At 36.2% G+C, this 13,321-nt stretch overlaps 3 protein-coding genes across 3 annotated transcripts; all 3 read left to right on the forward strand.

Moving 5' to 3' along the window:
* Nucleotides 1-518: 518 nt before the first annotated feature.
* On the forward strand, nucleotides 519-2,227 carry LOTGIDRAFT_231434 (hypothetical protein; the record flags this gene model as incomplete). The annotated part of the gene is made up of 3 exons (XM_009052832.1): nucleotides 519-579; nucleotides 1,311-1,424; nucleotides 1,826-2,227. 3 exons carry the CDS (start codon nucleotides 519-521, stop codon nucleotides 2,191-2,193), a joined length of 543 nt encoding a protein of 180 aa, XP_009051080.1. The 3' UTR covers nucleotides 2,194-2,227.
* A 418-nt stretch (nucleotides 2,228-2,645) lies between these two features.
* Nucleotides 2,646-9,066, forward strand: LOTGIDRAFT_231435 (hypothetical protein; the record flags this gene model as incomplete). The annotated part of the gene is made up of 13 exons (XM_009052833.1): nucleotides 2,646-2,807; nucleotides 3,190-3,308; nucleotides 3,734-3,894; nucleotides 4,210-4,278; nucleotides 4,542-4,650; nucleotides 5,102-5,263; nucleotides 5,630-5,785; nucleotides 6,049-6,173; nucleotides 6,465-6,553; nucleotides 7,034-7,136; nucleotides 7,473-7,552; nucleotides 7,871-8,020; nucleotides 8,545-9,066. 13 exons carry the CDS (start codon nucleotides 2,646-2,648, stop codon nucleotides 8,692-8,694), a joined length of 1,635 nt encoding a protein of 544 aa, XP_009051081.1. The 3' UTR covers nucleotides 8,695-9,066.
* A 701-nt stretch (nucleotides 9,067-9,767) lies between these two features.
* LOTGIDRAFT_187475 (hypothetical protein) lies at nucleotides 9,768-10,475 on the forward strand. The gene has a single exon (XM_009052834.1). The coding sequence runs from the start codon at nucleotides 9,840-9,842 to the stop codon at nucleotides 10,392-10,394; it is 555 nt and encodes a 184-aa protein (XP_009051082.1). The 5' UTR covers nucleotides 9,768-9,839; the 3' UTR covers nucleotides 10,395-10,475.
* Nucleotides 10,476-13,321: the final 2,846 nt, after the last annotated feature.

Below are 13,321 nucleotides of genomic sequence, written 5' to 3' on the forward strand. Positions count from 1 at the left end.
TTTGATCTGCACATTCACTACGTATGGGTCTATTCCGTGCACGATGGAAGGATCGTAATATTTTGGCAATGCATTTATGGGGTTTTGTTGGTTAGAGTCCCGGAAAATTGATTTTGATTGGTTATGTCGAACAAATGATGGTCGTGGGTTCTAATCTTGATCAGTCTGATGACCATTTAATAAGTCATCTTTCAACATTATTTCAGTCGACACAGCAGTAAATGGGAACAGATACTCTATGAAAGATCAATGCCAAGAGCTTTGGTCAAGTACCAGGTGGTAAAAATGATACTTGCAAACCTAAGTTGTTTTCTAAATTGGCTGTCTCTTTCTCTCTTTCTAACTAATTGCTTTTAATTTTTCTTTCTTCATTATCTGTAATAGGGTGTAAATAAATCTAGGTTTGTATTTCCACCGTCCTGTCTAAAATTTAAATTTGAATGATTCAATCGATATTTGAAATGTATATAAGTTAAAAGCTATTTAATAAATAAACAGATGTTTTTGAAACTTTCAAGATGAACGTTACTCTGATTCTAGCTTTTTTTGTCTGTCAGTTGGTCGCTATTGTCTCCAGCAGTAAGTATGAAATTTAACGGATTCAGAGAGGCTTTCTTTTCTGTGTTTTAGGGAACCGCGATGGTTCAATGAGTGAGAAGTTTGCTCGCTAAGGTTAAATTCCGACATAGATCTAGATGATACCTTCTGAGTTTCCCCCTCTCGATGATGTAGCATTGAAAAAGATTCTAGTCGTTCGGATGGAACAATAAACCGAAGCTCAGTGTGCTACAGGCTGTGCACGTTAAAGATACCTCGACAGTTAAAAATCTAAAAAGAGCAAGCTAATACCGCTGTCCTAGCAAGATTTCCCTACATGGCGTTACTCCTTTTCATTAGCCCACGTGGTGCAGAAAGTACGACTTGGTTTTTTTTACTTTGTGAGTTGTTTTGAATTGTATGCAGTGGTAGAGCAATACCATACTCGTTTTTAAACATTCAAACGCGTATGGCACACATGGATTTGAAGACTCAAACTTCGACAGTCAGCTGTGAAAACTATTACTGATAAGCTTAGCTAAAATAATTCCCCTTTCTGAGGCTAAAGTAAGATTGGTAAAAAAAACATTAAAAGGGCAGGGCCGTATATACATCAAGGCGTTGCGATGAAATACATGTATGTCATATCTGGTCCCACCATAGTTTACAAGTCTTATTTGATGATATTGTCGGCTTGTGAACTCTGATTTATCGATTGAGATTTGTACTTGATTGTTGTGCTTTAGATATTCCCATATCTATTTTATTTTCAGATTGTGCTGTCAGCAATGGGGGATGTAAAATGCTTTGTAACACCCAACCTTCTGGTTTTACCTGTTCCTGTTTCTCTGGATATATTTTGGCTGATAATGGCTTCAACTGTATCGGTAAGTTTATCAAAAATTTTCGAATCTAAAGCAGTGGGGGCGCCAGCCTCCTGATATTAGGGGTACGAATAGGCCCAACATGTGGGTGGGAGTGGTGGCGGACAAACGCCGGGGTTGGATAATAAAGTGGGGGTACAATTGGGGGTGCAAACCATTTTTCTACGAGGGCAAATTCTGGTTACAAGCATGGCTTTCTGGCTGGCTTAGTTAATACTATATCTCTTGCAAGTTGAATTTTTACGGAGGACCGTTTTGTTAAATGTATAGAAAAGTTTTAGCTCTTCTTCGAGGTGCTACCACAAATTCTGCTAAGAAGGTATAGTAAGAATTAAAGTTTATGTATTGATATTTTGTCAACGGATTTTCAATCAGATTTCAGATTCTAATGTTTTGCATTTCAGATTGTAAAATACGGGGTAGATTTATAAATATATTAAGTTTAAACGTTGTACCGAACTCAAACCAAGCTAGTTGTCAAACCGAATGCTCCAACACCCTTGGATGTGCTGTCTCGGCACTGAACCAGTTCGATTCCTGCGTTTTGCATTCTTCGCCGATCATCTATGTTGGGTTTGATAAAACCGAACAAGAATGCATTGACGAATGCAGTCAGATGGGTAATTGTTTGACCCTCAACCATGGTACCAATGGTGAATGCCTCCTGTTTGATGTAACATATGGGGCTATCCCCTCTATCTCGGGATGGTCGGTCAGGTCTGACGGCTCTTATACAATTATTGAGAAGGGTACATGCCCTAGTGTTCTGTAATAACTGAAAAATAAATAATAAAATATGAAAAACTATATTTGTTATCTATAGATCATTAGAGGGGGTATTCATGTATATAATTGATACATGACCTGTTTCGATTTATAAACATGCGTAGATGCAATTTTTCTGTTCAGTAATTTCATTTAATTGGCCTATAAACACGCCCGTAGCCAGACTTGATTGTTAGGCGATCCCCCCCCCCCCCCCCCACCCTCTTACCCTCCTGTAGCTATACGGGCCTTCATATAACTCATAAGTCTAACTTGTAACTACATATAGGTCAGGCGCAGTGGCGTATTTAGGGGGTCTGACATTGGTTCATGCCGCCCCCTCCCCCTCCCCTTCCCCTCAAGCCCAAATCTCAAAAGATATCGTATTTATGCGTGTTTATCCATTGCTCGTGAACACGTATAATAATCGTGAGCTTAAAACTTCTCGAAACTAACAGAATGACTCGGATTAACATAACATTTAAGAGACCTGTTAATCGAGAATACGAAACTGTCATGGCAGCCTCCATGAACTCAGTTTCACTGAAAAGTCGCAGTATTTTAACGATTTATCGCCAGCTCAAGATTTGTAGACGATGTCTGTCATCTACTTCAATACGGGTAATCCATGAGCATGTATATTTTGTTAGAATAGTAACTGCACCTCTTGTAGATAAATAGTTTACAAAATATATATACGCTTCTTGGCTGAAGGGGAATAACTCTTTTTATCGGCTACAGACAACAATAAGTAGACATCTTTTAGTTTTCATTGTGAGCTTAACCCCATTTCAAATGAAAATGGATGAACATACAACACACAAATGGCATGCAATTGAAAATTAAAATTTTGAAGATTTGTAACAATGACAGAACAAATTTTAATTTTAGCTAACTGGTTAGAGGGTAGACCCTTTATCCAAAACACATGTATGTAGACGGCATGATGTGTTTTCTTCATATATTCTAACTGATTGTAAGAAATGATTTATATATTAACTAGAATAAAGGACTGGTAATTGGGGTCTACAAAGATGACAAGAAAGACGATATCACCTTCACTCCGGGAGCTCAATATTTTGATAACCAAACTGGTGGAAAAATTAAACAGGCTCTGAAAGTGTAAGTGGCAGGTCTTAATGGCATCGGGTAATGATATAAATATTTTCAAATTTTCACTATCACTTTATAAACAACCAAACCAACTACACTGCATCATCCAATTTGAACCAAACCTACTAACAACTACCAACAACTACCAACAACTACCTAGTTTGCGATATCATCATCCGCTAGAAGCGAATGTCAACTTGTCATCTACCTACCTACCTACCTTTTCACTACAGTTACCTTAATTTTACACAAGAAAAACATAGATGCAACAAAGAATAATAATTCCACCTCAATTAATTATTTTAAAATCAGTTTGCACATTGATCTATTATTTAGAAAACTTCCCCAAACAAATGGATAGTCACTAGTTATACATGAATAATAGAGAAACATCGATGATCAAATCATTTGTAAATTTATCATTTCAATTATAGATGTGGTAAGAAATTAAAGACTGGTAAAAATCGTGTGTTATATGATATTAATGATGAGTATACTTCAGTAGCTGTTGTAAATCTCGGTAAACATGGTGTGAAATTTAACAAACATGAAGAGTTGGAGGAGGGAAAGGAGAATATACGAGCTGCAGTGGCAGGTAAAAGAACAATTTTATCCTGAATTATTATTTCAGTAGAAAGCAAAGATATTTGCAGAGCCTTTGAGCCCACCTTGACATGTATTTTTTTATCTGTTGTTTCATCCTAGAAATATTAAAACAGAACCTAAGAAAACATGGTTGTTACTCAGAGTTTCACACTTTGCGCTCTTCAGACAACTGACCTATTTCAGCCTGCGTCCTAACTCAAGTTGGACAAGTAGAACTTATTCTCATGTCTACACTTCCAGACGAGTTCGGAACATTCATTGTATGTATGAATGAATAGATGTAAAATATCTATTTTCAATGTAGGTGGTGTATCTGTATTGAGAGATGTAGGAGAGGAACAAGTTCAGGTTGATCCTTGTGGAGATGCCAGAGGTAAAAACAGCACTCATTTTGTAATTTGCTAATCAAAATTCCCATTATGGTGGGAACAATCATATAATATTAATTGCTTTTATTTGATACAGAACATTTTAAGAAATGATTCATATAGATTGTTAGTTGTTCTGATATTGCAATAGCCACTTCTATGTTGTGTTCTGGACTTTATCCTGAATTTTTTACATCTAGGCCCTCGATAAGATGCAATACAACTACTGTTGTGGGTGTATGTTACCTTGCCTGTTTGTTTGTTTTAGCGGCGGCAGAAGGAAGTGTATTAAAACTCTTCAGCTATGATGATTTAAAGGGGAAAGATAATAAAAAAGATAAAATGAAAGTAGATCTATATTCTGTAGAGGAGAATAGGTGAGAGTTATTATTATGATATCTTGTCTCAAATGGTTTACTCCTTTAAGAGAAATAGCTACCTGATTATACCAGACATGCATGCTTGCTATGTTGACTCTCTGAAAGTGAAGAAGATATGATAAACCTTTCAAAGTGATGTCCGATTGCCAAGACAATGAGCATGCCCTGCCATGCTAGTGATATCCTCTACAGTACTTAGTGTAGTAGAACTCCAATATTATTGGGTCTTTAATCTTGTTGCAGAACCAAATACTTAAGTGCTGACTGCTTAATGGAAATTGATTCCTGGTAATCATAAACACTACTAGGTTATTGAAATTATGAATTCGAGAATTGAATACAGGCTTATGGCAACTAACATGTTTTTGTTGAAATCTCATCATCAAACTATTTTCACCAATAATCAAAATATAATTTGTAATTAACAGTCAAAATAATTTACTTAAAGTGATAATCAGGAGAGCTGGAAGAAAGGAGTTATATTAGGAAACAGTCAGAACTTCGCACGGTTATTGATGGAGACACCAGCTAATAAAATGACACCCAGTATATTTGCCAATACTGTTCAAAATAGACTGGGAACTGAGAGTGGAGTTTCTGTCCAAATAAGGTATGTATATATGATAATTTTCATCTATTTAGCACTTTGAGTTCAATCTGCGAGGAATGTCTGTAGCACAGTGAGTAAGAGTGTTAGAATTTGATGGCATTTGCATGGTTATACTGGACAAATGGTGGGAAATCTTTCATGAATATTCCATTCGGCACAGCTGTAAACAGGATTATCTGGGAAAGTCCAATGACATGAGGTTTGGCCAAGGACCAGCTAGGAAGCAGGATCCTGCTAACCTTTGTTGTTATCTTTGTAAAGAATGATTGTATCTTTTTTGTACTTTTGTAGTAATCTATTAGCTATGGAGAAAAGTCTCATCCAATTTGTGGCCATAATTTCAGAGTCCGCCATTTTCCATTTCAGAGATAAATATTGGGCTGAATCTAAGAAAATGGATGCGTTTTTATCAGTCAGTCAAGGATCAGACCAACCCCCTGTTTTTCTAGAGATAGACTATAATGGAGGCAAGGAGGGGACAACACCTGTAGCCTTAGTTGGTAAAGGGGTTACATTTGATAGGTAAGGTGTCATTAGAAAAGGTAGAATAGTAGGAAGCAATTTAGATTGACGTCTGCCTCAAGACGAGAAAACTTGTGGATGCCACATTTTTGTGTATGTGTGTCTTTGATCACCTTTGTATTTGCCATGTTGTTTTCATTGTTAGATTTGAGTGCACAGGGTTTGAATCTTAGATAAGAAAATTCAAATTCCACAGTCTAAGCTTTAGATAGTTAAATTTGTCAGGTCTTTTTATTGGTCAATAAATATTATTCTGATTTTAGTGGGGGAATATCTATCAAGCCTTCTCAAGATATGGATAAAATGAGAGGAGATATGGGTGGGGCAGCATGTGTAGCAGGAACTCTGCTAGCTGCTGCCAAACTTAAATTACCCATTAATATCAAAGGTAGGTGATGTAAAGCATAATGTATATTCTATGAGGTATACCACTGCTATGTCAGTTTGTTGCTTATCAAGGTAACTTTATAAATCTGATTGAATGAAGTCAGCTGATAAGTTATTTAGAGTTCTTTCGAAATGGCGACCAATTATGTATTTTGAGTCTACCCACACCACCCTTTGCCTCATTCTAATGTGGATTACGATGAACTATTTCAAAATAAAGAATCTGAACATAATTATTAACATATTGTATACAGAATTCCGGGCCCTTAATTTTCTTTATATTTGTTGCTAGCGTTTATACCACTATGTGAGAATCTAATCAATGGAAGAGCAACGAAACCTGGTGATGTAGTTACTGCTATGAATGGAAAAACTATACAGGTTAGAAACATTCTGTAATAAACCACATTCAAAATATATTAGTGATGATATTGATATGATCCATCCATCCATCTTTTCATCCATCTTTTCATCCATCTTTTCATCCATCCATCCATCCATCCATCCATCCATCCATCCATCCATCCATCCTTTCATCCATCCATCCATCCATCCATCCATCCATCCATCCATCCATCCATCCATCCATCCATCCATCCATCCATCCATCCATCCATCCATCCATCCATCCATCCATCCATCCATCCATCCATCCATCCTTTCATCCATCCATCCATCCATCCATCCATCCTTTCATCCATCCATCCATCCATTCATCCATCCATCCACCCATCCCATCCCATCCCATCCCATCCCATCCCATCCCATCCATCCATCTATTCTTGCATCAATCTTTTCATTCATTCATTCATTCTTATTACTACATGTATTCTGTCAGTTCAAGTATGTGTCTCATTTCAGATTGATAATACTGATGCTGAAGGCAGGCTGATATTAGCTGATGCCCTGACATATGCTGATAGTTTTAATCCTAGTTTAATATTAGATATGGCTACTTTAACTGGTAGGGGTTAATAGTTTATTACAGATAACTGTTCTCTATCAATGATTACTGCTGCATGAGTTGTGCAGTCAAAGCTCTCATATCAGAACTGTACCACTTCTATTGATATTACCTATATCATATATTTGTGAATATAATGCGCACCTTTTTCATTTTCAAATAGATCTGGAAAAAATCTTGAAAAAATGTGCACTAAAAAATCAAGACATAATTAACACCATGATATCGAGTGTTAATACTACATTCTATGAAGACAAACAAACATTGTAATAATGACACATTGTAATACTAATAATAATATCTTTATTATAATAGCTTGTCATTATTTATTGATAGGTGCTGTAGATGTAGCTTTAGGTTCAGCCTGTACTGGTGTTTATACAGACTCTACACATCATTGGAACCTCCTACATCAGGTGATTATCTCCCTTTGTTTTCAATCCCTGAACACACCTAATATACTATTTGTTTAGAATATGCATAGGTCGAGATATATCTTTGGATTTTTAAAATCTGGTCTCGCTCGTCAGTGATGCAGATCAGAGGGCTTGTTGGTTCCCCAGATACATGTCTTTTGCTTTGGTAATGTTGATTGAACAGCAGTTCTTTGGTTCACCAGTTAATAGAGGCAGTCCTTATAGAAAAAGTTTACATTTTTTTCCAGGATTCAATTTTGCTCTAGTGATTGTTTTGGCTCAAAAATTTAATGGAACTCTTATTGTCTTTCTGTACAGGCTGGTGGTAAAACTGGAGATAGAGTATGGAGAATGCCATTATTTAAACACTACTCTAGCCAAGTTACAACTAGTGATTTAGCTGATGTCAATAATATAGGTAAATACAGCAGGTCTGGTGGATCCTGTACGGCTGCAGCTTTCTTAAAGGTAGGTTTAACATTCTGATGCCATAACTGGTTTAATAATCCTTGTGAAAGTATGAGTCATTAAGCAGACAGCTAGGGATGATCTTTGCTCGGTAGGGCTTTCTGAAGTGCTAAGGTTAGGCTAAAGCTCCCTTTTCTCAATTTCTACAACTGTGTTTTAGATTCAAAACAAAGCTAAGAATATCTTGACACTGTACATCAAGATTTTATCTTACCATTAAGCATAAGTGTAAATGGGAAATTTTAAACTTAGGTTACGTGAACACCCCAACACCATGTGGTAGGGAAAAGAGGTGGATGAACCTTTTCACTTGGAATTACAATGAAATAAGAGATGAGGGGGATAGAAATATTCATATTTTTGGTTAATTTTTTTCATTTGGGTACCTGGTACTAGCGACAAATTTGATAGTAAGATTTTTTGTGGAATTGGACCCTGCTCTCAGAATTAGTACTCAGAACAACCTATCCATCAATAACTGTTCAATCACTATATATACATACAAACTATTGTTATATTTACAGGAGTTTGTAGAAAATAAGAACTGGTTACATTTAGATATTGCTGGTGTCATGATGAATAAAGATGAAGTGGCCTATCTTGGGAAAGGAATGTCTGGTCGACCAACTAGAACTATTGTAGAATTTCTTTCTTTATTGTCACAAAATAAATAATCAAAATAGACATTTTTATCGACCAGTTTACTACGTCTATGATTTTGAGCTTTTCTTAAGAATGATCTTAGGCTGGACCTTTTAATTTTTACTATTCTGATGCAAACAGTTCTTTACTTGTGTCAGAAAAGTTGTTTGAAAAGGAAGTGGGCTAAAACCCCACCCTCAAACCCATATTTTTAATCAAATATCATAACAAGCATTCATTTGATATCTTAATGAACGCTTCCCTTAGATACATATTTGTATTTCATACAGAATGTCATCATTGAACAAATAGGATTTTAAGTATAGAGATAACATTTGTTTTGATATAATTGTTCATGTTGTACTATTAAAGATTTTATAAAAGATATGATATCAAACCCAATCAAAAAATATATTGTTTTTACAACCTCTTTCATCATCCAAACCAAACCACCCAACAATAAGGTTTCCCTAGCCATTCATAACACGATGAATCTTTCAACTTATCTTTTCCTGAAGGCTTTTATCCCTTCTAAAACAGACTTTTTGGATTATTTGGTCCATGAAGTAATTGTGGTCTGATTATTAATTCAATGAATTTCGTCAATTAGAGACTGGATGTAAAAGTCTAAATTTACCACATGGCTATCACGTGACATTTATATTGTTAGTGGATGGAATGGCATGGAATGGAGATATTTGCTTGAAATGTTAAGAATCTTTAATATTTAGCCGTAATTTATCAATGTTTCTACCCGTTTTCGAAAGTTTCAAGTGTAGAGGCAACTCACATCTGTTATTATGTACACAAAGTGAAACTTATATTGAGCGTTGTAATGGGAATTCAAACCGAAATTGAGAAAGTGAAAGTAGCACAAGTTTAGAAATTCAGGTCCAGTTCCTCAGGTAATCTCTGCTGCCTGTTGTCTTAGCAAGCAGACTTTTAAGAACACTACCTGAAAGCAAACTTATTGTCGCGATGTATGAAACTCCAAGATTTTAGAATTTCTCCCGATCTTTAACGGTTTGTAATACGAACTCCTTATTTGGTATTATCACCTAGATTTTTAACATCTGCTGTACGACTATCGTCTGCAGAGAGCTAAATTCTAATTGCCTTGCTATATACTTCTGCATACTAATTTGACCTACTAACTTCTTGAGACTTGATTTTCAATATGTTGACTTTAAGTGCAATTTTATCTCGGATAGTGTTTTACCCGTCCTTATCCTATAATATACTGTTGTCCAAGATATCGGTTCGGAAGTGGTACAACCGGATTGACGACACTGTGATCCTCGGAGCCATACCTATTAAAACTCTCGCAGACGACATTATTAAGACAGAAAATGTCGGAGGAATAATCTCGCTCAATGAAGAATATGAAATGAATTATGTAATGTACACTGAAGCCGAGTGGAAGGATAGGAATGTCGAACAGCTGAAGATACCCATCGTTGATTTTATTGGTACCCCCTCCGAGGCGGACATTACCAGAGGTTTGGACTTCATCGCGAAATATAAAGACTTAGACAGAAGTGTGTACGTCCATTGTAAAGCAGGAAGGACTCGTAGTACCACACTTGTGTCTTGTTATTTGATGAAGAAGCACAATTGGTCTCCGGAGAAAACGATTAGTATTGTTAGAGAAAAACGACCTCATATTGTCTTACGACAGCCTCATCATGATGCTTTAAAATCCTTTTATAAAACGTTAAATCCAGATGCATAATACAAAAGATCCGAAATCTGCATCAAGGAGTGAGCTCTCTCGTATATCTATAGAAAACTGCCATTGTAACGAGCTCTGTCTCCTGTTGGATACAAAGAGTTGTGAAACTGTGTGTGCATTCAAAATTCTCAGAGAGGAGAAAGTGTAGTTAGTTTGTTATCCCTTTCATATTTCGAAATATTTTGTTTGGAAAGGATCAGCGCATCTAATTTTTTTTTTAAATATTTGGTGAAGGACATCTTCCATTTGTATCAATTGTATTGGTAGATTGTTAATAGTGATTTATTAATAGATATGATCTCAGGGAATCCGACCGTTGTGTTCATCTATTTGTCGGACAATTAGCTATAGGATTCCTATGTTTGTTTTATTGAACTATTAAAGTTAGTTATTAAATTTTACAAAACATTTAGGCGTGGTCACTAGTACGAGTTCATCAGGACCGTCTATAGTAATATAGCATTAAAGCTATGTGGTCTGGGTCAATGGGTTTTTATGAGTTATCTCTTCAATACAAACCATAACAGCGTCGAGAAGACCAAGATACAGCGCATCAAGTTATGTGCGTCACATTCTCTTTGAAACGGTTTGTGGTCTGGCTCGGAAAGTTACTTCCCTTCATTGCAACCATTTATCTTTCAACATATAGTTTAGAAAGAGCCGATCCCCTTAGATAAGATTAAATTAAACTTAGCGCCTATGATGCCAATAGGTATACAATGATAAGGCAATATTGTGATTATGATATTGGTCGCTTCTCCAATAACAAATAACATTTATGTAAACTATTGTCTGTTAGATAAAATGTAGATATCTAGAAATTCCTCAGGAGAGGTCAAAAAATGAGAGGTGCCTCCGAGGCTAGGACAGAAAGGCCCCAGAAGGGGGAGGGAGCCACGGCCCTATGACATCCTCCATCCCCCCGCCCCCTAAATATGATAGTGCACAAATCATGGTCAAAGGTTGCAAGAGGTTAAGGGATCAAATGGTACGGTACTCCCCCTCATCTCCAGGTATTACAGGCCAATGATTAAAAAGCCTAGGGTTATTTAATATTATAATAAACAATATATGTATGTTGATAAACCTGTATAAAAACCTGCTGTAATTAACCTCATAATCTTGCTACGGTGAAAAACCACTTTGTTATTGTTTAATATATTGTTTATCATAAGTTATATATCTAACTAGTCTGACAAGCAATTGTCGACATGCCGTCCCATGTTCTTAAATATACAGGTATACATTATGTAGTCGGATGTTCTCCGTAAGGGCGTGTGTTAAGAGACTGGGGAACTTCGTTTCCAAACTCAACGAACAGTTGGCGGTGAAAACCACCAAAGTCCCGAAATTGAATGAAAAATGGTTGTAGAGAGCTTTTACTGTATCATCATTGAAACGTCGCCAGTTACATTTAAGTAATTGCTATCATTGTTTGATAACCGCGCATGATTTAATGTAAATGTTGCTACTATGTATCCAATCTTACTTTACGCTGCTATGAGATACTGGAAAAGTAAATCGTAATATCTCGTGGACACCTCCCATTGATTTTCATATTTTTGTGTAAGTTAGAAGTCAGTCAACTATTATATAGTTCTATTGTTGTTATCCTTCTTCATTTTTAATTTTATTTCCAACAAATACAACCGCGGCTACGCATAATAATGTCGACAAATTAAAGGCCACCTGTGGTTTAGACTATCAGTACTATTAATCCCCGCAATGTGAGACGTGGTCACAGTTATTTTAAGCCCGAGTGAAAAACCTTCTTCTTCTAAATAATCTTGCGACAGAAGGGAACTATAATATTATACAGCTTTACAAATCTTTGTCAAAGATTTTACATGTAATAATTGAAGACTATAGGACGACATATGTGATGTCATCGCCCTCGCTCGTGGTTGTAAACTCTCAACTATTATAGCACTGTCTGGTGCCCGTGCACTCTGTGGTAATATCCTTTCAGTTTTCTGTTATTAACAGACGAATTACGCTGAGGTTTTTCATTACGTGAGAAATGTTCAATACTGTATCGTGAATATTTCTCTTGGCGCTCCACTGTCGTTCTATTGCATGCTCTTTGAATACAATATTCAATATCACTGACACTTGGGCCTGAAACCCTCATCGCATTCTACTAACCATACAGAATAATAATAATCATAAACACTTTGATGTCATTTAGGACATGCGTAATGGTGTAGGAGTTCTTCACTGAAGTGTTACAAAGCGCACTTGAATAATCAGTTACGCCTAACGCATCTCTTTAAACACAACAATGTTCACTACGGCTACCCGCGGTTAAAAATGATTATTTTATTTTATTTACTAGACATAACTATAATAGTTTATAAACCACGCTTTCTTATTCACTGTACGTATTTATATTCTTCTGTTATAATTTATCTTCTACTATTATGGTTGGTGTAAAACACGAAATGTCCTCAATCCTACTTAAAATAGAAGAATGAGGAAAGAAGATGGAGTATTCAATGGAAATATGAACAACTTGAAAACATACATGCACAGACGTTGAATGTTGAAGGAAGTATTCTAAACTTCTTATGGGTGTAGGGCCACCAATTTACGCTTCTATTTATATCATTCCAATTTACCGTCATTCGTCTAGGCTTCCTGAAATTATAGACACTGTAAATGACGTCACTATCTCAAAAGCTACTAACAAATATTATAGCAGCTTTTCCGATAGTGACGTATAAATGCTTAGTTTTTGTGGAATTGATAGACTCTCAAACGCCTGTGAATGGTGCTAACCGATGCTATCAGTGTCTCCAGTACACATATAATTTTAGATAACCTCTTTACAATCCCTTTAATAGGCCTACATCGGACATTACAGGGGGAGTTCGAGGGTATAGAGGCATATTAGACCAACCGCCTTTACACTATGTGTAACGACTGAC

The sequence above is a fragment of the Lottia gigantea genome (assembly GCF_000327385.1).
Source record: "Lottia gigantea unplaced genomic scaffold LOTGIsca_19, whole genome shotgun sequence".
NCBI lineage: Eukaryota > Metazoa > Mollusca > Gastropoda > Lottiidae > Lottia > Lottia gigantea.